General features: G+C 44.1%; 1 protein-coding gene across 1 annotated transcript; it reads right to left on the reverse strand.

The window, feature by feature from the left end:
* Window positions 1-621: 621 nt before the first annotated feature.
* Window positions 622-7,524, reverse strand: CTLA4 (cytotoxic T-lymphocyte associated protein 4). Its single transcript, XM_053366250.1, has 4 exons — window positions 7,420-7,524; window positions 4,591-4,941; window positions 3,628-3,737; window positions 622-1,882 (listed from the first exon to the last, which is right to left on the reverse strand). The coding sequence occupies exons 1-4, from the start codon at window positions 7,499-7,501 to the stop codon at window positions 1,826-1,828; spliced, it is 600 nt and encodes a 199-aa protein (XP_053222225.1). The 5' UTR covers window positions 7,502-7,524; the 3' UTR covers window positions 622-1,825.
* Between the last annotated feature and the right edge of the window lie 19,421 nt (window positions 7,525-26,945).

Below are 26,945 nucleotides of genomic sequence, written 5' to 3' on the forward strand. Positions count from 1 at the left end.
TTTTGCTATTTATTTTGCATTTTTGTATCTGCGGCTCTTTTTTTGTGACTGTGTGGAACCCTGTTCAGCTACTGATTGATTGATTGATTGATTGATTGTGTGACTGCACTACATTGTTTATTGCTTTCATTTTATGGATCAACAGTCTCGTTAGAGAGTAAAATTCATGTTAAATTGCTGTTATAGGGGATGGTTTTTAAACGTCTGGAACGGATTAATCCGTTTTGCATTACTTTCTATGGGAAGGGGCGCCTTGCTTTTGGAACGCTTTGGTTTTGGAATGGACTTCAGGAACAGATTAAGTTTGAGAACCAAGGTACCACTGTATATACCTTATTTTTTGCCCTATAAGACTCACTTTTTCTCTCCTAAAAAGTAAGGGGAAATGTGTGTGTGTCTTATGGAGTGAATGCAGGCTGTGCAGCTATCCCAGAAGCCAGAACAGCAAGAGGGATTGCTGCTTTCACTGCGCAGCGATCCCTCTTGCTGTTCTGGCTTCTGGGATTCAGATTTTTTTTTTTCTTGTTTTCCTCCTCAAAAAACTAGGTGCGTCTTGTGGTCTGGTGTGTCTTATAGAGCGAAAAATACGGTACTTCCTGACTCCAGTACTGGAGTGCGGAACTAGGGTTGACATAAAGCAAGTAATTAAAACACTTGCTTCTCCTAAACGCCCTCCCATTTGGGGAAGACTCTATAGCGAAGCAGAAGACTTGCCAGTTTTGGAGCAAGGAGGATGGGTGCATTGCCTTTCCTCCAACGCGGATTCATGATGTCGTCCCATGTTCTCGTCTGATAGGCTACATGGTATAAACAGGAAGTCTCTTTGGCGTACGGGCAGTTTTCCCTGTACTTATTCTGATGTGACTTTCGGACATCATCGTATAGCTATATATAATTGGCTGGGTGAGGATAGGCTTTGTCTCTCTGCCTCATTGGCCGGGATTGCTTCTAGAAGGAGTCAGGGTTTGGTTTTGTTAAACAGTGCAAGTTAGAGAAAGTAAAAACGAAACAACAACAACAAAACACAGCCACAACCGGATGGTACATGAAAAAGGTAAGGCTACATGCTTTTGTTTGAGGGGATCTGTAAACAAACCCCTGTGTTGCAATACAGACAAGCTGAACAATATAACACAGCTTCTCGTATTAATTCTTACAAGTCTGGCTAATGAAGAATTGAGCAAGATTGGCTGATGAAGCATTGAACGAAACAGATTGGATATCCGGAAACTCTGTTCCGGCGATGCTTGGTGACTGGTTATGTATATATCAAACTTGTGAATTATTCTACTGCAACTGGTGAAGAAGATTTAGAGACTTTGGTTGTAATTTCTGATCATTTGTATTAGTCTATAAATAGTGTTTAGTGCCATTGTTATTGGCCATCGTGTTGTGTTATATTGTTCAGTTTGTTTGAGGGGAAGCATTCGAACATGTAAACAACACCCCTACTTTCAGCCTGAAGTGGTACAGTCTAGGAAAAGCTGTAGCAGCTGATTCTGCAGACTGTATATAGCCCGACCCTAAGCATAATGCTATTTTTGTTATTGAAGAATTTGTGGGGAGATTTTGCAAAGAAGAGGGGTACTTGGGAGTTCACACTGTGGAGTGAATTGGTTACATCCTAAGGAACTCAAGAACCAGTCTTTGCAGTGTCAATTTAGTATTCTTTTGTTGATGTGTTGCATCTCTCTTTGTTGTGATCCAATCTGGAAGTAACAAATTGCATTCCTGTTTATTAGACATTTATTTTCACTGTCGTTACTTGGTAGAAATCAACACCGTTTCGTCCTTTTCCGCGGCAGTTTTCCTTTCTTTTTCCCGGTTACATTGGTACAATTTTCTCATAGACCCCAGGAGTAAAATAGCTGCTTTTCCGTATCTGTAAAATAAGAAAAATAATCTGGCACTGCAAGAAAACTGTGTTTCATCCGACCATATATGCTTCCGAATACTTGAGATTGATATAACCTACCTCTAGGTGTATATTCTTCACCTCTCTAATTTCTGTTGATCTTAACAAATGAGGTCCCTGATAATTGCTTTTGACAGAATATTTCACAATCTGTAAGCTTTTTCATTCTTCCATAATCTCGAATCCAGGAAGACAACAAAGATCAAGTCTGAAGGTATTTGAACTGATGGCCTGTTTGCTGTTTTTGTAACCTCTGCCTGAGAAATTTAGATAAAGTGTTCCCAGTCTACTATACACAATGCTGATGGTGAGGTGCCTGGAACCAACATATTCCTTTATGTGTTTCACAATTTTACACTACCAACAGCATTCTTCTCTGTATTTCTGCAGTATGGCTGAGGGGAAATGGCCTCTCCGCATTCTCTAAACTCCAGGGGTGAAATTTGGGCAGAGTGGGGGGGTTGCAGAATATTCTCCAAAGGGAACAGGTGGGGTTTTCAAATAGGCTGGAGCTGGAGAAGGATTGAAAGTGGCTAAGAACTCTATAATAAAAAAATAATTCCAGACAAACATAATCTCCAGATTAAAGTCCAACCAAAAAACAACATCCACAATATCCACCAAAGATGTGCCAGGCAGATTCGACTCAGGTAGGACTTTAGAAGGCAAAAACACAGGATGGGGAGTGCTTGGAAGACTCTAAGGAACAAGAATATACTCTAATTCTGATAGGCAACACACCTCTGTGAAGAGTTAAACCACCCTGTTCAGCGTATGCTGACTCTACTCATTGTTTTGAGATTATTACAGTGTTCTGGTATTGTGGTGAGGAAGGCAAGGGCAGTGGTTGCTAGTTCTGAATCAGAAAGAAACTGCTGCCGTTCATTTCACATTGATGAACATCCTTTTTGACCTCAAGCCCAGAACAGCAGTTGATCTTCAAGAACTAAATAACCCTGCAAGGAATTTCGTTTCATCTTCTACGGAAGTACTACAGACTTTTCGGTCTCTCGGTGTTCCTTCACCTTTCACGGCAAGAGTAGTAATTTAACAGTGCTGAGTAGGACACAGTTTCTGGTCCACACATAAGGCCCCTGCCCTGTTTCTGGTGGATTGCATGCTGGGTGCTGTAATTCTTGCAAAAAAATAATAATTCTGGGCTTGGATGACTTAATATGGATCAGTTATGCCTCTTGTGTCAAGAGTTCTTGCACATGTACTCTTGCTTACAACCAAAAACAAAGCATGTTGGTGGACCAAATTAAAATATGTTGGTGAGGACACCCCATCCTTGGTCTAATAATTCTAGATGAGGCATGGCCAAACTTGGCCATCCAGCTGTTTTGGGACTACAATTCCCATCATCCCTGACCACTGATCCTGTTAGCTAGGAGTGATGGGAGTTGTAGTCCCAAAACAGCTGGAGGGCCAAGTTTAGCCATGCCTGTTCTAGATTCTGCTCAGCAACATAGCAATACAGACCAGACACTGCATTCAAGTCCTTCTTGGGATAGCAACTCAAGACTCTGGCACATGCACACACCAATTGATGTGAATGCATGGCTACATTGTCCAGGTTGACTTTTCAGGCCTGTCTGTGGACCAGAATGCAAGGGAACCAAACTGCCAAAAATATGATGGTCATGATATTTCAAATCCCCTTGGATTTACTCCTAAAAACCCATGTACTATGTTATAGCTCATGTACTTACAGCCTTTCTCATAACGCAGGTTGTGATTAAAATGCTGTATACAAACAATCCAGAAGCTACTGCTGTTGTGATCCAAAGATAGAGTTGCGGGTCTGGGCATGGATCTGTGTCTGAAATACATTTAATTTTTCAAATTATCATCTTCAGGAAGATAGAGCAAATCTTAACACACACACACTGTTTTCCAAGTACAGTCGTACATTGGAAGTCAAACGGAATCCCCTCCGGAAGTCCGTTCGACTTCCAAAACATTCAGAAACCAAGGCACAGGCCGAAAAGCTCACTGCAAAATTCAGAGAAGTGTGAGTTTCAAAGGATGGCTGTGCTTCAGTTCTCGTGTTGTTTTGGAAAATATGGATTAGGTAGGTTAAATGCAAACTGAATCTGATTTCTCCCCATCCCTACTGGCAACAGATATGGAGGTCAATATGCTATGAAGAATTCATAACTCACTTAAGGTAAAGGGACCCCTGACCATTAGGTCCAGTCATGACCGACTCTGGGGTTGCGGCGCTCATCTCGCTTTATTGGCCGAGGGAGCCGGCGTACAGCTTCCGGCCAGCATGACTAAGCCGCTTCTGGCGAACCAGAGCAGCGCACAGAAATGCTGTTTACCTTCCCGCCGGAGTGGTACCTATTTATCTACTTGCACTTTGACGTGCTTTCGAACTGCTAGGTGGGCAGGAGCAGGGACCGAGTAACGGGAGCTCACCCCGTTGCAGGGATTCGAACCGCCAACCTTCTGATCAGCAAGTCCTAGGCTCTGTGGTTTAACCCGCAGCGCCAACTCACTTACTAGGAAGCAAATCTCAGGTTGACAGACTTCTGCACAAACATGTACATAGTGTGAGAAGGCTGATTTGAGAGTTACAGGATTGAACTGATAGACCTCAAGGACACACATTCATTCTGAAAAACACTTGAAGGCACCCTGAAATCAAATCGTGAGCTTTCTTAACTCACCAACCACATAGAGCTGGGTTCCCCTTCCCATGACTTGGTTGTAGGGTGGTGGGAAAATCCGTTCCATCTTGCAGATATACAGACCAGCATCAGTCGGCTGCAGACCCCACAGAGTAACGTTGACACCATTGTAACCACGGTGGACTTGGCACTTGATGCCATCCTTCACAATGAACGGCTCATACCCAGCAGTAAGCCATGAAGCACACATCCTGAGAGACTCGTTGCCAAGATGTTTAAGTAAAGTTATCACGAGTCCCTCTGCATTGCCACCATTCCTGTATTCACACGCAAAGTGGGCAGCCTCTTCCCTTTTAACCACCAGGAACGACGGTTGAGTTACTTCTATGACTGTAATGAAATATCAAACAGAGTGCCGTGATAAATAAACATCCTCAAGGGAAATATGCTGTATCCATAGAAAAGGGAATGGCAGGTATCTCAGATACTTACCGTATTGTTTGCTTTATAAGACTCACTTTTTCCCTCCTAAAAAGAAAGGGAAATGTGTGTGCGTCTTATGGAGCGAATGCAGGCTGTGCAGCTATCCCAGAGGCCAGAACAGCAAGAGGGATTGCTGCTTTCACTGCACAGCGATCCCTCTTGCTGTTCTGGCTTCTGAGATTCAGAATATTTTTTTTCTTGTTTTCCTCCTCCAAAAACTAGGTACGCCTTATGGTCTGGTGCGTCTTATAGAGCGAAAAATACGGTATTTAATATCAGATATTTAGTTTACGACATTTATATTTTGAGGGAATTCAAGATGGCATACATGACATTCCCAGGCAGTCACAAATCCAGGCACTGACTAGGCCCAGATTTTCTTGGCATCCGTAGGGTTCCCTCAAGCCATATCTTGGAAAATTTTACTTGAAGTTATTAAAATAAAACCAGGCATATATTCAACATGTGAGCAGAATTCAGCTGACACGTGCCTTGAGTTCTGCAGGAGAAGACCTAGTCATTATTCCATCAGTGACTATAGTTTCTAATGTAGCATCTGAGAGCATGGCCTTCTCTGTTTTGGCACCACAGGTGTAGAATTTCCTCCCTTTGGAAATACAGTTCTCCTCCCTTGCTATTTAGCTTCATTATTAACTTATCTTGGGTAGGAGAGCTGGTCTCTTCTGCTTATGGCTTGCTGTTGTATTATACTTAGTAGTTTTTATGGTATTGATAGTAGTAGTGTTAGTATTGGGCAACAGTAACAACAACAACAACATTTCTTACCTGCCCTTCACCATAAGGTCCCACAATATTAAAATCAGTTAAGACAATTATGTAATTCTGTATGTGAGATTTTAATATTTGGAGGTTTTTTAAAAAAAATCAGGAATGTTAGAGGGTTTTTTAATATTTGCAGTTCCCACAATATTAAAATTAGTAAGAACAATCATGCTATTCTATATGTTACGTTTTAGTATTTGGAGGTTTTTCAATATTTGGATTTTTTAGGAAAAAGAAAAAAGAATGAGTTTAGCTGCATACTACCCTAGGAAACTTTGGATTTAAGGGTGAGCTATTATTGGGAAAATAAATAAATGAACTTTGCACAAAAGTTTATTTTAATTTTATTTTAGACATCTACTTCTTTAGCAGTTGCCCAGGAACGTCTCGAGAATTATAGCAAGAGAGAAATGCAGTCCCCGCTGGTCTCTCACTTATTTACTTAGTCTTACTCTTACTTATTTACTTTACTTAACTAAGGCTATGTTTTTAAAACGAAACAGAAATCATAACATTATCAAATCCCTGTAATGGACTGCAGATGAACAGGCGTCAATCTCCAAGTAACCTTAAGGAAGGTAATGCATAAGAATAAGAATAAGAATTCTGTCCTGTATCTATTTTCTAGATTGTAAATGCCTCAAGGTAAGGACTAATACAGGACGCGGGTGGCGCTGTGGGTAAAAGCCTCAGCGCCTAGGGCTTGCCGATCGAAAGGTCAGCGGTTCGAATCCCCGCGGCGGGGTGCGCTCCCGCTGCTCGGTCCCAGCGCCTGCCAACCTAGCAGTTCGAAAGCACCCCCGGGTGCAAGTAGATAAATAGGGACCGCTTACCAGCGGGAAGGTAAACGGCGTTCCGTGTGCTGCGCTGGCTCGCCAGATGCAGCTTGTCACGCTGGCCACGTGACCCGGAAGTGTCTGCGGACAGCGCTGGCCCCCGGTCTCTTGAGTGAGATGGGCGCACAACCCCAGAGTCTGTCAAGACTGGCCCGTACGGGCAGGGGTACCTTTACCTTTACCTTTAAGGACTAATACAATAGCGAAAGTACAATAAAAACATAAAAAGAGCCTTGCTATATCAGGCCAATGGTCCTTCTAGCATCTTACTCTCATGGTGACCAACCAGATGGTTGTAGGCAGGGACAAAACTAATCAAAGACCCAGTTTGGCACACCCACCCATGAGCATTTGCTGGGCAGCCTCAATGGTACACCTCTGGAGGCTTCACCTGGGGCAAAACACCTGGCTAGGCTCCCCAACCCTCTCCTAACTATGGCTCTGTCTGTAGGAAGCCCCTAAGTACATATATACATGGTGGCCATGGTGGTATTCATAAAATTATTATCATCATCATTATTATTATCATCATCATCATTTATAATAATTCCCTGCCCCATCTGGTTTCCCCCGGGCACTCTGGGCGGCTTACAGCACATAAAAAACGGTAAAACATTAGACGTTAAAAATTTCCCAATGCAGTAGTAACAACTACTGAAGTAACAAAAACAACAACCTTACTTTCTAATGTATTTTTCATGTCTCTTCTGGATAATTTTATATAGGAGTGATTTCTCAGCCTCGTCCTATATTATTAATAACTCACCTTTGCTGAAGCCAGCAGCTAAGCTGGGAAAGACAAGGGCGATAAAAATCGAAATCATCACACAGCCAGATGTTGGCTTCATGTAGACGTTTGATGCTTTCTTAGTCGAAGACAAGCTGGGAACAAACCAGATTGATATTTAGAATGATCCTTTGTTCACGATAGAGGATTTCGGTGTGAACGGAACCCACGCACTGTGTGAGAGAGAGAAAGAGAGAGGGAGGGAGGATATACCTGAAAAGGTAAGCAATGTTTTGGTTGTTTCAAGACAGGAAACTGTGGAAATACGTGTGCAGTTAACCTCAAAGAGCAGTGAGCAAAGCAAATATTCATCACCCAGAAAAATTAGTCAATATGAAACTTGTATTCAATATTAAAATGTACGGCAAGGGAGGAGAATGTCCCCTGCAGCATCAATATGAGTTCATTTCCTCCCATTCTTTTTGCTATTTTCCATTTATATATATAATAGTATCAAGCAGCAGCCAATGTCACATGAATGGACTTCTGCTCACGTGAGAGGACTTCCTCTTTTTCTTTCCCCACCCACTCTCCCCAAATCTCCAGAGAATCTCCCCCACTCCCCAAAGAAGATTTTGAAGGGTGGGGCTACAGGAGAGGAAGGGATGAAAACCTATCACAGCCATGGAAGTCTGCCAGAGGTCCAGCAATCCCTCAGCAAATTCAAAATATAACAAGTGAGAAAATAAAATAACGTCATGGTGTTGTTTTAACTAATAATTTAATTGGAGGCAAACGATGCCCACCTCCCTGATGCGGGTGGCGCTGTGGGTTAAACCACAGAGCCTAGGACTTGCCGATCAGAAGGTCGGTGATTCAAATCCCCGCGACGGGGTGAGCTCCTGTTGCTGGGTCCCTGCTCCTGCCAACCTAGCAGTTCGAAAGCACAAAGTGCAAGTAGATAAATAGGTACCGCTCTGGCGGGAAGGTAAACGGTGTTTCCCTGTGCTGCTCCGGTTCGCCAGAAGCGGCTTAGTCATGCTGGCCACATGACCTGGAAGCTGTACGCCGGCTCCCTCGGCCAATAAAGCAAGATGAGCGCCGCAACCCCAGAGTCAGCCATGACTGGACCTAATGGTCAGGGGTCCCTTTACCCTTTATAGTGCCAATGGGCTCCATGAGAAACTTATGCATCGAGACCCCAACAACATTTTGAATTGATATGCCTAACAATACAGGATGTGGTGTCGACTGGTGTAAAGCTGTCTTCCTGCTGATGCTACTTAGTTCATGAGAGCAATTTGAGAACCAGAAGGTGAACAATTTAGGCTGGAATTTTCAATTTGCTCAGAGTTACTTCACGAATTGAAGGGATGCAGGTGGCGCTGTGGTCTAAACCACAGAGCCTTGGGCTTGCCAATCAGAAGGTCAGCGGTTCGAATCCCTGCGATGGAGTGAGCTCCCGTTGCTCGGTCCCTGCTCCTGCCAACCTAGCAGTTCGAAAGCACGTCAAAGTGCAAGTAGATAAATAGGTACCGCTCCAGCGGGAAGGTAAATGGCGTTTCCATGTGCTGCTCTGGTTCGCCAGAAGCAGCTTAGTCATGCTGGCCACATGACCTGGAAAAACTGTCTGCGGACAAACGCCGGCTCCCTGAGTGAGACAAGCACCACAACCCCAGAGTCATCCACGACTGGACTTAATGGTCAGGGGTCCCTTTATCTTTACTTCACGAATTGCATAGCATGTCTATGGCATGCACAGGGTCTGTGATATCCTGTTTGAGACTTCTATAGGTATCTACTTCACCACTAGGATAGACCTCTGATGTTGCTTCAAAACATGAAAGTTGTTATAAAAAATAATACTAAGATTACATACATACATAACATCCACATTTCTCGGCACATGCCTGCACCTACAGTATGTATGATCACTCATTAGCTTACACTCAATATATGAATACAAGGCATTTATATGCCATTTCCAGTACTATATGCATTTCCACCTGACTCTAGTATGCACCTTTTTGTACACATTGCTTGGCTGCAGAACTGCACCGTAAAAGCCATAGAAGTGCGAATATCAAAGGATGGATGGCTTCCGATTTACACATTGGTTGGGGTCAGATTATGGAGGTTTACCTTTAAGTATGAAATGCATTGCATCTCTTCCCCAACCCAACTCAAAAGATAGACTGTCCATCCCTTGCCTCTGTAGGCTGTCTAAACTTGGGCACTAGGAATGTTTTACCTGCTCTTCTTCAAAGCCAGGAGACTGGGGGAATTTCCCCTCACTGGTAAGGTAAAGGTAAAGGGACCCCTGACCATTAGGTCCAGTCGTGGCCGACTCTGGGGTTGCGGCACTCATCTCGCTTTATTGGCCGAGGGAGCTGGCATACAGCTTCCAGGTCATGTGGCCAGCATGACTAAGCCGCTTCTGGTGAACCAGAGCAGCGCACGAAAACACCGTTTACCTTCCCGCAGGAGCGGTACCTATTTATCTACTTGCACTTTTGATGTACTTTCAATCTGCTAGGTTGGCAGGAGCAGGGACCGGGCAATGGGAGCTCACCCCATCACGGGGATTCGAACCGCCCACCTTCTGATCGGCCAGTCCTAGGCTCTGTGGTTTAACCCACAGCGCCACCCGCGTCCCTTCCCTCACTGGTGGTCAAGCTTAAACAGTCACAAAGCTTTGGGAGGGGAAAGCTGGTCCTTCCTCCTCTTAAGGCAGCCCTCTAGGTGTTTTAGGACTACAATTCCCATCATCCCTGACCACTGGTTTTGTTAGCTAGGGATGATGGGAATTGTAGTCCCAAAACATCTGGAGGGCCGAATTTGCCTATGCCTGTGTTTAAGGGTAGTAGCTGCTGTTCCTCCCTGCCAACACACCACTTGCCTGGCTGCCAGTTTCAGTGATGGGTTTTTTGCTTACCTGCAAAGCTGGAGCAACAGGTACACTTCACCTGCTCTCTTCCTCTTCTTCAAATTGCGCACCTGATGACAGAAAAGGACAGAGATGATTCCAGCAGCTGCAAAGATGGCTCACCTTGAGATACTAGCAGAGCAAATGGTGGTCATGATTCCATAGCAGGATGTAGAATGGAAAGTTCTTCTGAATACCCCCAGGCTCTCTCTGATATGTAAAAACCTGCCTTTTGCTTGAAATTAGCCCTGTTTCACTTCGAAGCTGATTATCACGGGGGCATCCTGGTTTGTGACTAAAAATAAAGACGGGCAGGAAGTCTGTTTGATGGCCTGAGTAATTATGGTAATCAGATTTCCACCAGCATCTTTCCTCCCTGCTTACTTCACTGTGTTTCATTTGCATATTAATTAGCTGACTGTTGACTCAAAAACATCAAACATGTGGCATTTCTGCTGCTGCTCCATTCCTGTTCTTTCTGACGTTCTTCAAAGGTGGCTTTCAATTTATTGACATTCCTGCAAGCTGTTTGGTTCACTGGTGAGAACGATGAACGTAACATGAATCTCACGTGCGAGACTTTCTCATCTTGCAGAAAAATGGCTTTTCTTAATTTAAATTGGAAAGTTGCTCGTAGATCCACACACGAACCTACTTAAGTCAGATCATGGATCCATGTGGCCCAGTGTTGCGTATACTCTGGCTGGCAAGAGCTTTCAGTTGGAGATCTTTTCCAGGGCTGGCCCTACCATTAGACAGGATGGGGCAACTGCAATAGGCAGTAGATGCGACAGGGGGGCAGGGAGAAAGCTGCCATATTGTCCTGTCTCAGGCAGCAAATGCCTTGGCCTGACCCCTGGTTGTCTCTTGAGCTTGGACAGTCCATTCTAAAGATGAACTAGTTCCAGTTCAAGTACAGCATGTAGAAGCAGGAACTAATTCTAGTTCTATTTGCAGTCAGTTCACAATTCATTTCAATCCTCGGCAATGAATATTTCAGCACTCAGAGTGTTAGCAGCTGCTTTGCTGAAGTACACAATATACTTAAGAAGACTAAGAAAGCATTAAACATACGTGCAATGAAATGCAAACTGTTTAATTTATTTAAGCTTTTTATTGAGCTTAAATTATTATTATTATTATTATTATTATTATTAATAATAATAATTTATACCCCATCCATCTGGCAGGGCTGCCTTCAGATGTCTTCTAAAAGTTTGGTAGTTGTTCTTCTCTTTGACATCTGGTGGGAGGGTGTTCCACAGGTTGGGTACCACTACCGAGAAGGCCCTCTGCCTGGTTCTCTGTAACTTGGCTCCTCACAGCGAGGGAAACGCCAGAAGGCCCTCGGTGCTAGTAGTGGCGCTCGCCCTGTGGAACGCCCTCCCATCAGATGTCAAGGAAATAAACAACTCTCTGACTTTTAGAAGACATCTGAAGGCAACGCTGTATCAGGAAATTTTTAATGTCTAATGTTGAATGAATGAACTTTATTACGGTCTCAGACCAGGATTAAAAAAGCATATAGATAAAATAGCAGTTAGGATTTTTTTAACCGATAATTGTTAGAGCAAATGAGGACAAGAAAACAGGCATAGGATAAAATGTCTAATGTTTTACAATTTTTTATGTGCTGTAAGCCACCCAGAGTAGCTGGTGGAATCCAGCCAGATGGGTGGGGTATAAATAATAATAATATTATTATTATTATTATTATTATTATTATTATTATTATTATTATCAGATCACCCAAGATGTTTTGCTGCCTGAAGTGAAGGAGAAGATGCCCCACCCCCCTACATTCTGCTTACAGAAGCAGCTAACCAGAATGGCAGTCAGCACTGCTGAAGGAAACTCCATTGCATCTCAGAGCAGCTCCTTGTTAACTAGGGCCACATTCACACCATATATTTAAAGCACTATGTTGCCACTTTAAACAGCATGGGTTCCCACAAAGAATTATGGGAACTGTAGTTGGGTCCTGAGGGACGCAGCTGGCGCTGTGGGTTAAACCACAGAGCCGAGGACTTGCCAATCAGAAGGTCAGCGGTTCAAATCCCCGCGACTTAGTGAGCTCCCGTTGCTCGGTCCCTGCTCCTGCCAACCTAGCAATTCGAAAGCACATCAAAGTGCAAGTAGATAAATAGGTACCGCTCCAGCGGGAAGGTAAACGGAGTTTCCGTGTGCTGCTCTGGTTCGCCAGAAGCGGCTTAGTCATGCTGGCCACATGACCCGGAAGCTGTGCGGTGGCTCCCTCGGCCAATAAAGCGAGATGAGCACCGCAACCCCAGAGTCGGTCACGACTGGATCTAATGGTCAGGGGTCCCTTTAACTTTACCTAGTTGGGTCCTGAGAGTTGTTAGGAAACAATGGTGATCTATCTCAGCCCCACTCACCTCACAGAGTGTTTGTTGTGGGGGAGGAAGGGAAAGGAGATTGTTAGCCGCTTTGAGACTCCTGAAGGGGAGTGAAAGGCGGGATATCAAATCCAAACTCTTCTTCTTCTTCTTCTTCCCTGCTCACAAGGAACTCTGGAAATTGTAGCTCTGAGAGGGACATAGGGGTCTCCTGACAACTCTCAGCTCCCTTAACAAATTCCAGCTCCCAGAATTCTTTGAAGGAAGCTGTGACGGTTTAAAGTGACATCTTAGTGCTTTTAGTGCACACTTTCTTGTCTCTCTTTCAATCCCCACCTCTCAAAATCTAACTGAGTCCTAATGGTAGGGTTGTCCCTGTGGTTGACAGATATGGCTGGCAATTGTTTCATGTTGCTCATCTACGTTGAAGGTCAACTCAGTGGGAAATGGCTCAATATTTGCTTTTTTAACCACTGTAGATTTCAGTTCTTTACCGTTGCTCTGCTTCTAACATAAACCACAAACGAATGCTTTTGTGTTCTGCCATCGATCATCAATATTTCCGACTTTATTTTTACCTTAGTTTCGCTTTCATTGCGATCTCTGTCACTGATAATCACCATTGTGTCATTTTCTTCACAAATAGCCACTCCTAAATATAGAGGGCACACTTTTCCCCCCCATGTCATACCGAAACTGTTAAAGGTGTGCATATCACGTGTGTTCCTGATATTGCCGCCACGCAGATTATCTCTCAATTGTTCTGTCAGCACAAATAACGATAAACCAGCCATTTTAATCTGCATTGAGGCAGGATATGGAGGTCAAACCTTGAGGAGGCTCCTAACCTACAGCCAAGATGGCTATGGTAGACGACATGGGGAGTCTTTGGCTCTCCAGACATTGCCGGACTCCAACTCCCATCAGCCCCAACAAGCATAGCCAATCACCAGGGATGGTGGGAGTTGTAGTTCAGTAACATCTGGAGAGCAAAAAGTTCCTGACACCTGTCATATACCAACAGCAAACTCAGTTATCTAAGGGCCATTCCATATACTGCCAAAATGGGAAGAAGAGGGAGGTTCTGGCTGTCTTGGCAGACCCCTGAGACTTGTAGAAATATAATAATAATAATAAAAGAATCCTAAGGGATGGGGAGGCCAAACCAGCAATACAATAACAGCATGCAGGGGATGGGACAGGGAATGGAATGGAATATCCCGGAAAAGACTCTGAGGTCACAAGCAACTAAGGTCCCTATACTAGCACCATGTGATTTTATGGAAACAGTGGTGGAGATTCAGTAGCAAGGCTTCAAGCAACGTTTCGGAGCTTCTGAGCATAGCTGTCAACTTACAGATTTGAAAATAAGGGACCAGCAGCCTCGAAAATAAGGGACCAGCAGCCAAAATAAGGGATTTTAGTCAACCAGCTCAAATACGAAGTTAAAAGGGACCAGATAATTTGGGAGAGCAGCGCCGGGTTTTAGCCCTCCGTTTCCAGAGGTTGCTGCTCAAGACACCAGCCAATGAAACACTGCAATTAAATAACTACAAGCAGCAACCACTTTTTGCGCAAAACGAAGTCCAAGCTACAAAGATGCTGTTGCAGTTCTGTATCTTTTCTCTCGTGCTCCATCTGCAGCTCTCAGTTCCATCAGGCGGGGCGGGAGGAAGGGGGGGGAATAGCGCCTGAAGTAAACCCGCAGATCAGACCATTTATGCTAGTCTACCACTACAAATCTATGGGAGAAGCGCTTGCGGTCCTTCCCTTGTAGCCCTTGGAACACCTGCCCATGCCTCCGCCTCCGCGCCTCCGCCACCTCCTCTTCCTCCTCTCTCCGAACTGCTTTCTCTATGGTTGCCCTCACTCTCCTCTCAAGGCTCCTCAGCAATTCGTAGGCCATGCCAGGCTGCCCATCTCATCCGGGTCCTTCGGCGGCACAGCCACAGTACGGCCTAGTGGGAGCGGTGGCGACAGGCAGAGGGGAAGCCCCAGGCAGAGACGCTCTGTTCGGCAGCCGTGAGGAGGATGGCGGCAGAAGGGCCCAAGGCTCCTGCCAGTCCCGGCGGGGAGGGGCTCCCAGGGGCTGAGGCTGGTGAGAGGAGGCCGGAGGGGGGCGGGCCAGGCAGCCAAGAAACACAGTTGGAGCCTCCCTCCTCCCTGGCCGGCAGGGAGGGAGGGAAAGGAGCTGCTTCCTTTGAAACCCGGGAAATTTAAGGGACATCATCAATAAGGGACAGCAGCGGGACATGGCGCTGGAATAAGGGACTGTCCCTCCAAATAAGGGACGCTTGACAGCTATGCTTCTAAGTCGCAATGTGTATTAGGATGCCCTGTCAAATTTGAGCCAAGAATTGAAGTTCATTTTGGCCCATGCAGCTGTGCTGCAGTAAACCTTCCGTGGTAGAGTTAGTTGCCTTAAACTTTGCCCATGTTAAGTGAAGTGAGCGTGTGGGACAGACTGCTGCTGTTGACACCTGCAAGGTGGAGAAACTGTGACTCTCCAGATATTGTTGGAGTCCAACGTTGATCAGCCCTAGACAGCATGGCCACTGTTTAGGGATGGCAGGAGCTGCGGTTTAACAGCATCGAGAGACTCCATATCCCTAATACAGAATATATATATATATTTATAATAATTTTTATTAAGTTTTCCATTTTAAAATCCAATCGCATCACATTAATTATTCCAAATTATACCAATACATATTATAAAGTCCAAATATTTTGCCAAATTATAATTTTTTAGTTGAGGGTTCCCATGCTTCGAGTTCAGTAGGGTCCAATCATCTCATATTTCTGCTGCTTTTAGTGTTCACCAGTCCCATCTTTCAATCTTCTTGTTATTTCCTTCTTCTTCTTAATAGCCTCTGAGTTATTTCCACAGGTGAGTTAAAGTAAATAATATTATGCTTCTGTGTGAACTTTGTATGACTCTCCCTTTTTTTGAAGCTGGTAAGTCTTTTGTTTGCAATAAATCCTCACGCACTGTTATTTAAGCCGAGTCCATCCAAAAGTCCTCCTCGGGTGGCAGACGCCATCTTTTTCAGTTCCGATGAAATAGAATCTAGACGTTTGCTCATTAATTTTTCCAGACAAGTTGCACACATCAACCTTTCCAGGGAAGATTTGCCAAGTCGAACTTAAAATACAAACATGATAACAAAGTAATGGCTCGTCTCCCCCTATGGCTATTAATCTCTGCAACATAGTGTGTCTCATAATGGCGGGTCCCGATTAAATACTGCGTCACAGGAGAGCCTTTAATTTCTTTCCAGATATTTCGAAAAACAAAATACAGAATCTTTTTAAAGGGATGAAAAGAGCTTAGTAGGGAGGACTTAGTAGGGAAGTGGGCTTTTATTTTGCATTTTCTTGTACTTTGTCTCTCACGTTTTCTGACTGAAACTGCTAAAAAGAGGGACTGATGTGATCTCCTGGGTTAGTCATTTTATAACATCTCCTTCCTTCATTGCAATCCAGGAAGGAAGTTGTATTTAACTGTACCACCTGTCATAACTAAGTAAAGGAACAAGAGTGAAGCAACAGAAATGGAGGCAAGCATTTTACCACCTATTCTAGAAACCTGAACATCTACCTGAAGTGTACCAACTGATTTTTAGCAACTGAAGTTCAAGAGAAGCTGTGCATTACTGCTTTGTTTCGACGCCTGCAGTATCTGCAGATTTAGTGTAATTAATACAACAACTGTTTCCTGAAAGAACACAACTCCTGACCCATCTTTGTTTTGCCAACTTTATTTGGTAAACAAAGCCTTTCTTGTTTGTTCAATTTCTGTGTTAAGACTCCAAATCACTGAGTTTTCCCAGAACCCCCAAAGAAAGCCTGTGGTGATTTAGAAATTCAATTAATTGGCATACCCCGTGGTAGGTTCGCTACAGGTTTAATTGGGGGTAGTTAGCAGTGGGATCTGGCTTGAAAGGCTTTAAAAGAGTAGACAAAATCACAGAAAAGGTTATCTGTGGTTCTGCCACCAATATCAGCAACAGTATGCCTCTGAAGACCAGTTTCTGGCAATAACAAATGAGGAGAGTACTATTGCCAGTGCCAGATTTACGTACAAGCTAAACAGGCTATACCTTAGGGTTCCACTCTCTTGGGAGCCCCAAAGAAATTTAAAGGGAAAAAACCTGGATGTACATTTCCCAAATAGAAGATAAAAAGCAAATAAAATAAAACCTACATATGGCAATAGTGTTTTGTGTTGTGTAGGCTCCTATGATGTAAGCCTGCTTGCCTGCTCCCTAAAATATCACAGGTTTGCTCATTTCTATATATAGGGTGCCTACATTCTGCATGGAATGGTTGCAACAATTGTTGTTGTTGTTGTTTAGTTGTTTAGTCGTGTCCGACTTTTCGTGACCCCCTGGACCAGAGCACGCCAGGCACTCCTGTCTTCCACTGCCTCCCGCAGTTTGGTCAAACTCATGCTGCTAGCTTCGAGAACACTGTCCAACCATCTTGTCCTCTGTCGTCCCCTTCTCCTTGTGCCCTCCATCTTTCCCAACCTCAGGGTCTTTTCCAGGGAGTCTTCTCTTCTCATGAGGTGGCCAAAGTATTGGAGCCTCAGCTTCAGGATCTGTCCTTCCAGTGAGCACTCAGGGCTGATTTCCTTCAGAATGGATCGGTTTGATCTTCTTGCAGTCTGTGGGACTCTCAAGAGTCTCCTCCAGCACCATAATTCAAAAGCATCAATTCTTCGGTGATCAGCCTTCTTTATGGCCCAGCTCTCACTTCCATACATCACTACTGGGAAAACCATAGCTTTAACTAATACTGCCTTGCAGTGGCGAAGGGGCTTCAATAACTCAGAGAAGCTATGAGCTATGCCGTGCAGGGCCACCCAAGATGGACAGGTCATAGTGGAGAGTTTTGACCAAACGTGATCCACCTGGAGCAGGAACTGGTAAGCCACTCCAGTACCCCTGCCAGGAAAACTCCATGGACAAAGACAACATGTTGCAACAATTACTTGGATAAAATACATATTTTGTTATGTGCAAATGGCTTTAGATACCTATTAGGTCCATAAATTGCCATATAGCATATATTCAGCACAAAAACCAGCGACAATTGTTGACAAAGGACAGCTGGACATATAAAGGGCCCCAGAACCTCCAGTAGCTTAGGGTCTCATCAAACCTAAATCTGGCCCTGACTTTTGCATTATGGTCCTTTCTATAAGTCCTTGCCACAGGCAAGGCCGTTGTGAGAACAGAATGCTGGACCAGATGTGCTGCTGGCCTAATCCAGCAGGCCTCTTATGTTCGTAGCAGACTATGCGCAAAGCCAACGTTTCACGTTTATGTACAGATAAGAACTCCTTTGCATTGAATTGATTTCTCCAGGAACTGAGCAGGCCGGCTTTATTGTTGAAACGTGCCTGTGGTTAATAAAAACAGATCAGCTAAATGCAGATGACATCCAGTTTACTGTCAGCATAGTATCGATATCTGTCAGAGAAAAATTACAGCTCCTGGAACTCAGGAAACCATTATCTCAATATATCACATCGACATTATGGCTTCATCATCATCCTTTTATCTCATTAAGCATCTGGTCTTTGCAATGCAAGTAGGGAAGAACAAAACAGTTCAACCGCAACTCCGTGTTGGGGGCCTCCCCCTATATTGCTTACAAAGTCCCTTCCTCAAAACTACAGTTGCAATTTTCAAATCGGGACGGAAGCAACTGGTTCCTACCCAGTCCCCATTTACTCCCTTTTAAAATCTTTTCTATGACAAGAATAGAACCCGTGTTTTCTTTTTAATGGTCAATAAAAGGATTATGTGGCATTAGGGATTTCTATAATAATGGCCAACTTAAGCAAAGGATAAGAAATCCTGAGGAATGTTAAATGAGCTGGAGCGCATAGTTTGAACAAGTTAGCTCCTTTATAGTAAAATGGTATCATTAAACAGCAAAGCAAGACGAGAATTAACGTCATTTGAAAACTTGATTGTGGCACGTAACTTTAACGCCAAAGGACAGATTTAAATGGAAAAGTATATGGCACAAAGTGCGTGTGAAATCAGTATCATCAAAGATTCAAGAATCTTTTTTTAAAAAAAATATCACTGGTTTGCTCTGGTTTAATATACTTCTTCTTAACTGTATTTCACTATTAATATACTTCTTCTTAATTGTATTTCACTATTAATATACTTCTTCTTAATTGCATTTCAGTTCAACAATTACTTTGATAAAATGCATATTTTGTTATGTGCAAATGGCTTGAGATACGTATTAGGTCCATAAATTACCATGTAGCATATATTCAACACAAAAGAACAGCGACAATTTGTTGTGGACGAAGGACAGCTGGACATATAAAGGGCCCCATTACTTTCAGTAGCTTAGGGTCTAATCAGACCTAAATCCCTGAATTAGCCACACAGGCTGGGGACAGCATCACATTGGCTACCATATTGCCAACCAAGAAGGTTTATGGCATTCCTTAAAAGGTAAAGGTACCCCTAATCATTAGGTCCAGTCGCAGATGACTCTGGGGTTGCGGCGCTCATCTCACTCTATAGGCCGAGGGTGCCGGCGTACAGCTTCCGGGTTAGGCGACCAGCATGACTAAGCCGCGTCTGGCGAACCAGAGCAGCGAATGGAAACACCGTTTACCTTCCCGCCGGAGCGGTACCTATTTATCTGCTTGCACTTGACGTGCTTTCGAACTGCTAGGTGGGCAGGAGCAGGGACCAAGCAACGGGAGCTCACCCCATCGCGGGGATTCGAACCACCGACCTTCTGATCGGCAAGCCCTAGGCTCAGTGGTTTAGACCACAGCGCCACCCGCATCCCTGTATGGCATTCCTTACACTACAGTTAAATCAAATCCTCCAGAGCTTGGGTGCACTGTTGCCTGTGTGCACATTCAATTTATTGTGCATGTAATCTAAGACTAAACATCGGGGGGAGGAAGTTGTTCACGGGGGCAAGCTAGGTTCTGGGCTCCACAGGCAAATCAATAGAATCAATCCTTAGAATTGAAATTTATTTCTGTATGGTTGCATGGCCGGGCTGTTGAGAATTACTGGGCTCTGACCTCCAGACCCAAAAGCAATTATGGTCACATTAAAGCATGAGGAGAAGGCCACATTCGTTCCCGGAATGAAGCAATCAGGACAGGGCCAATTTGGTGAGGTAATAGAGCAAATATTTGCTCAGTGACTCTGAATTTGGAAATAATTAGCTGAAGCTGGTCAGTGGCGGAAATAAGAACACGGAAAGCCGTTTAGAGCGCTTTGGTTTTTTGCAGGCATCAATTCATTCAGCCCAAGAAACTGCTGTTTCGCCATAAATTGATCTTTAATGGCAGAATCACTCAGAATAATTTGTGACTACCCATAGACATCATTGCATTTAAAACAGATCTCTCCCAATTTCGAAACACACACACGGTGACTCACTCTTTGGATTTGTGTTGTTGCTGTTCTAACGACTTCCTTAACAACTGGTATCATTAATGAATCTGTTGAAATATTATAGACCTATGAGTAAATGAGAGAAGAAAAGTGTATGAAGATAAATACTTAAAGAAGAACAAGAATGAAATAGAGGGTGGAAATTAAATAAATTATTTTTTGTACTTTTATTGCTATGTTTAAGTTTATGAATATTTCAGAAAAGAAAGTATTGATAATATTTCTATTTCTTTTTCCACCTGCAATGTCAGCTGCTTGTAGTTATAGTATATTTATGCCTCAGTGTATCCAGATGCCTATATATTATACGGGTGTGCTTCTCACTGAAAATTGCTCTTTCCCTAATTAGAATATTGGTTCTCAGAAGAAATGATAATCCTGAAATATTTTATTTTATAGATGTTAATTTTATACCCTGAAGCTTTGCTGAACATATCCAATGTATTAAACATTGTATTAATTGATTTCTCCAAATTAGTCAGGAAAAGTACATCATCTGCATATAAAGAATCTTTACACTCCGTATTACTATGTTTTATTCCTGAAATTTGGTTAGTCATCCGTACCTAATTGACAAGAAGCTCTAAACAAATTGCAAACAGCAGAGGGGACATCCAGCAGCCTTACTGCATCCCACTCTGAATTTTATTTATTGGTGATAAATGGTTATTTACATAGATTTTTGAAAAGGGATTACAGATACAAAGATGAATCCGAATTTAAATGGCTTACATTCATTTCTTGCAAAGTTGTCACCCGAAAATTCCATTCAAAGCTGTCAAATGTTCCATACAACCAATCACTTTTTGATGTTCATTTGACTTGTCTTCTATTTCATACATGATCATGTACTTGAAAATAATGTTGTTTAGTCTGTTTTCTAAAAGAGATGACCAGATATTTATGTCTTGATTCAATAAACTGAAGCTCAATCCAGATATGGCTGTTAGTCGGTGGATCCCTAGACATGATGGATGGGAGATTGCCTGCTCTTGATGGGGTTACACTTCCTTTGAAGGAGCCAATACGTAGCTTGGGGGTCCTTCTGAATCTATTGCTGTCACTTGAGGCTCTGTGGCCCATAGTGTCTCATACCCTCACCCAGTTTAGTCGGGCAGCCAAAGCTGTTTCCGGGATTGTGGCCACTGCCACATGCTGACAGCTTCTAGGAGCCACAGGTGAGAGCTGAGTGCTGGGTGGGGACCAAGGGTTTACAAACTACCCCAGAAAGACCACACCAGAGGTACTACTCCTCCCTAACAACTCTCTCACACACAGTAACACACGTACAGTCATACTTCGAGTTACAGACTCTTCAGGTTGCGCTTTTTCGGGTTACGGACCCGCCGAAACCCGGAAGTACTGGTTACTTCCGGGTTTTGGGGGTCGCGCATACGCAGAAGCGCTAAATCACGTTTTGTGCATGCGCAGAAGAGCCAAATCGCAACCCGCACGTGCACAGATGCGCTGCTGCGGGTTGCGAACATGCCTCCTGCACGGATCATGTTCGCAACCTGAGCGTCCACTGTATTTTGAAGGATGTCTGTGGCTTGGTTGACATATTGTTTCAGGAAGTGTGAGTTAGGCAGATTTGCATTAAAATGAGAACTGAACCAAATTTATTTCCCATCCCTAGTTGGAAGACAGAGCTGGGTACCCTCTGGCCTGCCCTGAGTCCCCAAACTAGCCTGCTGCCCCCCCTTAAAAATGGGGCAAAGGGGTTCTGCTCAGTGGTCTGTGCTGAAAAAACAAGTCAACTAACAGCCCCATCAGATTCTGTATTTAGGAAGTTACGATACTGATAACAAACAACAACTTGTTCTTATGTCGGGATGGCTGAAATCGAAGATGTCAGATTTATGGATCTTATATCAAAGTTCCAATAATGGCTGCTGTTGAGGAGGGGACAGTCTCAAGGGCATTTTAAACTGTATTTATAAAAGAAGTTACTGCACAGTGCTCCATGCAAAAGAGCATTTGGGTAATTAGTTGAAACATATGATCATAGCTGTCAACTTACAGATTTGAAAATAAGGGATCAGCAGCCAAAATAAGGGATTTTCCCTGCACAGGTATGTTCAACTTCTGAGCCCCTCCAAGCCAAAGGCAAAAAGCCCAGCCAGCAGCCAAACGAAGCCTCAAGCAGTGGTTCCCACAGCGCAGCAACCCGGCAAAGGGGATGCAGCAAGGAAAACCACCATCACCTCTCCGCTGGGAAGCGCTGAGCAAAGGCGAGTCCCCAGCCAACGCGGCCGATTTGATCGGCACAAGGCATGCAAGCTCCACCCCCCATTCGTTCTTAGACTCCTTATTGGGTGAGCAAAGCAGCCAAGCAACACAGTTGGAGCCTCCCTCCTCCCTGGCCGGGAGGGAGGGAGGGAGGGAGAGGAGCTGCTTCCTTTGAAACCCAGGAAATTTAAGGGACATCATCAATAAGGGACAGCAGCGGGAAACGGCGCTGGGATAAGGGAGTTTCCCACCAAATAAGGGACAGTTGACAGCTATGTGTATGATCATCACTGTAGGCAACAACATTCAGAACAAGCCCAAATAAATCCAGAACAGAAGCAGACTCTTGCTTTAAGAGTTCCTTGCAAAGGAGGTCTAAGAGAGTGTGAATACCAAGAAAACAATGTACTGCTTGTACGATTCCTGCCTTAATAGAGCCAATTTAGCAACAAGAATTGTTTAGAATGCAGTGCACATCTGTCACCAACAGATGGAGTACACAGGCCATACAATAAATGTGCTCATCAACTTTGGAATATTATAGCAATAAAGACTTGGCATCGTACAGACCATGTTATTTGGAGCTCTCAAGAGGGGAAACTATAGCAATAATTCATTAATGGGAACTGTTGCACTTGAGTGTTTTAGAACTTGGACCCCCGATATAGCCAGCAGGAATTTTGAGGGAATTTTCGCCAACAAATCTTAGAGGAATTTGAAATGATTGTGCCTGGCAGTGTTTAGCTGCACTTGGACTGAACTTTAACCTCATTCTGAGAGCGGCATAATGATTGGATTGTCCAAAGCACTCAAACTGCCATCAGCAAAGGTAGGGAAGCAACATAGGCCCCAGCCCAAGGAAATTCAGGATTTGACTACAGTTTGAGAAGGGTAGAGAAATACAGTTTGGCCCATAGCTGTCAACATTCCCTTTTTTTGCTGGAAATTCCCTTATTCCAGTGCCATTTCCCGCTGCTATCCCAGATTGTTAGATATCCCGTAGACTGTCCCCGGGACAGGTGAGGCTGCTGATCCCTTCTTTTGAAATCTGAAAGTTGATAGCTATGGTTTGGCCGCATTTAAATGTGAAGCCCCCCCAATTCACACGTGCCTCTTGAAATTCATGCAACTGTTATGAGAATTGCAGGGTCTAAGATATAAAATAAATGTTCATAAATGTACCAGGCAAACGCATGCATAAGTATATAAACCACATGTCTGAAATGGTACAGAACAATCCTGAAGCCATTTTGACTCTCCCAAATTGACCTCAAATGTTTCTCTGCAAGGAGGAAGGAAATGGGAAAAGCTTTCCAATTGTCTTTGGGCAATATGTGTAAGAGATTCAGATACTAAGTATTTATCATCACAAAAGAATGGCCAGGCTGTCCAGGTAAGCCCATTAACAGGTTTCCTGCCAAACAGGATTCTGCTGTAGACGGCCCCTTCTGTGATGTATGTATGATGTATTGGGGGGAGGGTGGTCTTGACCTATAGGGTGGCAGTTTCAAAAGTCTATGTAAGGGCTTGCACACCCTTGTTCTGGGTTCCTCCTCCCTCCTGCTTTGGGGGGTGAGCACCCTGTTGCAACAGTTTAATAAAGACCAGGCTTGCTAGCTGCTTTGCTTCTCAATATTCTCTGGTTGGCCTCTGTTATTTTCTCCTACTGATAGGAAACTCACTTAAGGACTCTATACAGGCTCTTGGATACCTTTCCCGCCCCGACCTGGCCACAGTGATCCATGCAACGGTCACCTCCAGGCTTGACTACTGTAATTCGCTCCACGCGGGGCTGCCCTTGAAGCTGTCCCAGAAACTCCAGCGGGTGCAGAATGCTGCAGCAAGGCTCCTCACAGGGTCTCTGCCATGGGAGCATATTCACCCAGTGCTTTTCCAGCTGCACTGGCTCCCAGTGGAGTACAGGGTCAGATTTAAGGTGCTGCTTTTGACCTTTAAAGCCCTTCACGGCCTAGGACCCTCGTACCTATAGGACCGCCTCTCCCGGTATGCCCCACGGAGAGCCTCAAGGTCCATAAATAGCAACACCCTAGTGGTCCCGGGCCCTAAGGAAGTTAGATTAGCCTAAACCAGAGCCAGGGCATTTTCAAGACTGGCTCCAGCCTGGTGGAACGCTCTGCCTCATGAGACCAGGGCCCTGCAGGATCTGATTTCTTTCCGCAGGGCCTGTAAGACAGAGTTGTTCCGCCTGGCCTTTGGCTTGGAGCCAATTTGATTCCCTCCCTCTCTTTCTTTTTTCTTTTCCTTCTCCTCCTGCGAGGAGGCTACATTTCAATATTTTAATATTTCAATATTTTAATGTTTCAATATTTTAATGTTGTACTTTAATTTTGTTTTTAAGTTGTAATCATTCAACTTGTTTTTATTATTGCTTGTAAGCCGCTCTGAGCCCGGCCTTGGCTGTGGAGGGCGGGGTATAAATAAAAATTATTATTATTATCATCATCATCATAAGGGAAAAGGAGCAGTTTTTTCTTATAACACTACGCTGAATGAGACCCTGTTTCACTAGTGACAAACTAGTGACAGCACAAGAGTTGCTGACTTGTGCTACTGCAGTCCTGCAGTCCAAGAGTTTTTTGAAAACAATTTCCACCGGCCCCAGGTAGTAGCACGTTCCAGGAGGAGCTGCTACCACTTCAAACACAATCCATCATTTGTAATGACTCCGCTCCTCAATATTTTAATGCCCATGCTAATCGAGGTAATTTCGTCTGTCAGCTGCAGAACACAATGAAGGGAAATATGCCTTCCAAAACTGGGAAATCAGAGAAAAATCTCCCAGTCATTTTGATTCATACTGTGCGCACAGTGACTTGCAATTATTGGAGCAGACTAGGATTCTGGGTACTGGAGAATGCAGCAAGTAATTTAAAATAATGACAGGTCTGGTTTCATCCTGAAGAGGAAGAGAACTCTCCAGAAGGCCATTAGGGAAGTGTTGTAACTGAGTCGATTTCTCTCCCCCTGCCCCAAGTATATTGTTCTTTTAATTGGATTACGTTACAAGCAGTATTAAATTAGTCACTTTATATTATATTTATGCTGCCTTGGGTGTGCAAATGTAGAGATCCATTTCTTTCGTTCTGGGGATGGAGGGAATAAAAGCCAGGAAGCACTCCGGTCTCCAACTTGGGTGGACTGGAAGTAAACCAGTAAAAAAGGGATTGAAACCAACCCCAGAAGTCAGAAAAAGGACGTTAGGAGATGCAACGGCAGCCACAGGCTCCAACTCCTTGCTGAATGTCAGAATATTCAGGACAGAGGGATGTATTCCTTCCTGGGGGCACAGCCAGAGCTCATTCACCTCATTCACCACAGATTGGGTTCTGTGCATAGCTGTCAACTTACAGATTTGAAAATAAGCAACCAGCAGCCTCAAAATTAAGGGATCAGCAGCCAAAATAAGGGATTTTAGTCAACCAGCAGCCAAACGAAGCCTCAAGTGGTGGTTCCCATAGCGCAGCAACCTGACAAAGGGGATGCAGCAAGGAAAACCACCATCACCTCTCCGCTGGGAAGCGCTGAGCAAAGACGAGTCCCCAGCCAACGTGGCCGATTTGATCGGCACAAGGCATGCAAGCTCCACCCCCCCAGTCGTTCTTAAGACTCCTTATTGGGTGAGCAACGCAGCCAAGAAACGCAGTTGGAGCCTCCCTCCTCCCTGGCCGGCAGGGAGGAAGGGAGGGAGAGGAGCTGCTTCCTTTGAAACCCGGGAAATTTAAGGGACATCATCAATAAGGAACAGCAGCGGGACACGGCGCTGGGATAAGGGACTGTCCCGCCAAATAAGGGACACTTGACAGCTATGGTCCTGTGGCATCAGCTAGTGGCGAGAAAGGGTTGAGGGTGTTGCTGAGAGAACTCCAGAAAGGAATGGGTTTTTTTCCTGATCTTCTGTGGGATGTGTCAGAATCTCAAGTGGGTTTTTAGATCCACACATTTCCTTTAACTCTAGGGGCTGTCAAAGGATTTAAGCAGAAGGAGAGATACGCTTTTAACAATGGTAGGCTTAGGATGGTTGTTTCAGGTGATCAAGGAGCAGCCACTGAAAAATAATCCTGCTTCTTGGTTTAATTATTGGATGCATTTAGATTATTCAGTGGTTCAGATTCAGTGTTTAAGAGCTCACAGCGCTGTCTGTCTGTTAGAGTTTAGAGCGGCATTGTGAATAAATAGACACAGTATATTTTAACAGAGCAGATGTGCTGCTATGGTTACAAGACAGCTGGGATCTCTATTCTAAAATAGTGGACTAGTGGGACCTATTGCAAAACTATATTTCATTTTCCTTGTGGAAGGTTACTCATACTAGAACAATTTTCTTTTGTTTCAACTGCAATTCCCCCTCCCCCCAATTATTAAATTGTCTTATGCTATGATTTCGATATCCTCAGTCTGCTTATGTGAGAAATTATATTATGGACACAAAGGATGTGGGAATGAATGAGATAACAATAATTCATGGTAAATCTCAGCTATTGACATAGCTGTCAACTTACAGATTTGAAAATAAGGGACCAGCAGTCTCGAAAATAAGGGATCAGCAGCCAAAATAAGGGATCAATAATTACTTTG

The sequence above is a fragment of the Podarcis raffonei genome, chromosome 1, assembly GCF_027172205.1.
Source record: "Podarcis raffonei isolate rPodRaf1 chromosome 1, rPodRaf1.pri, whole genome shotgun sequence".
Classification (NCBI taxonomy): Eukaryota; Metazoa; Chordata; class Lepidosauria; order Squamata; family Lacertidae; genus Podarcis; species Podarcis raffonei.

Bases quoted from the DNA above. Each gene is read 5' to 3' on its own strand.
- CTLA4 (XM_053366250.1), bottom strand. From the start codon at position 7,501: ATGAAGCCAACATCTGGCTGTGTGATGATTTCGATTTTTATCGCCCTT. The intron at 4,942-7,419 runs GTGAGTTATTAA...ATTTCATTACAG, and splicing joins AGCTGCTGGCTTCAGCAAAG to TCATAGAAGTAACTCAACCG. The intron at 1,883-3,627 runs GTAAGTACATGA...CTTATTTTACAG, and splicing joins CCTGCGTTATGAGAAAGGCT to ATACGGAAAAGCAGCTATTT.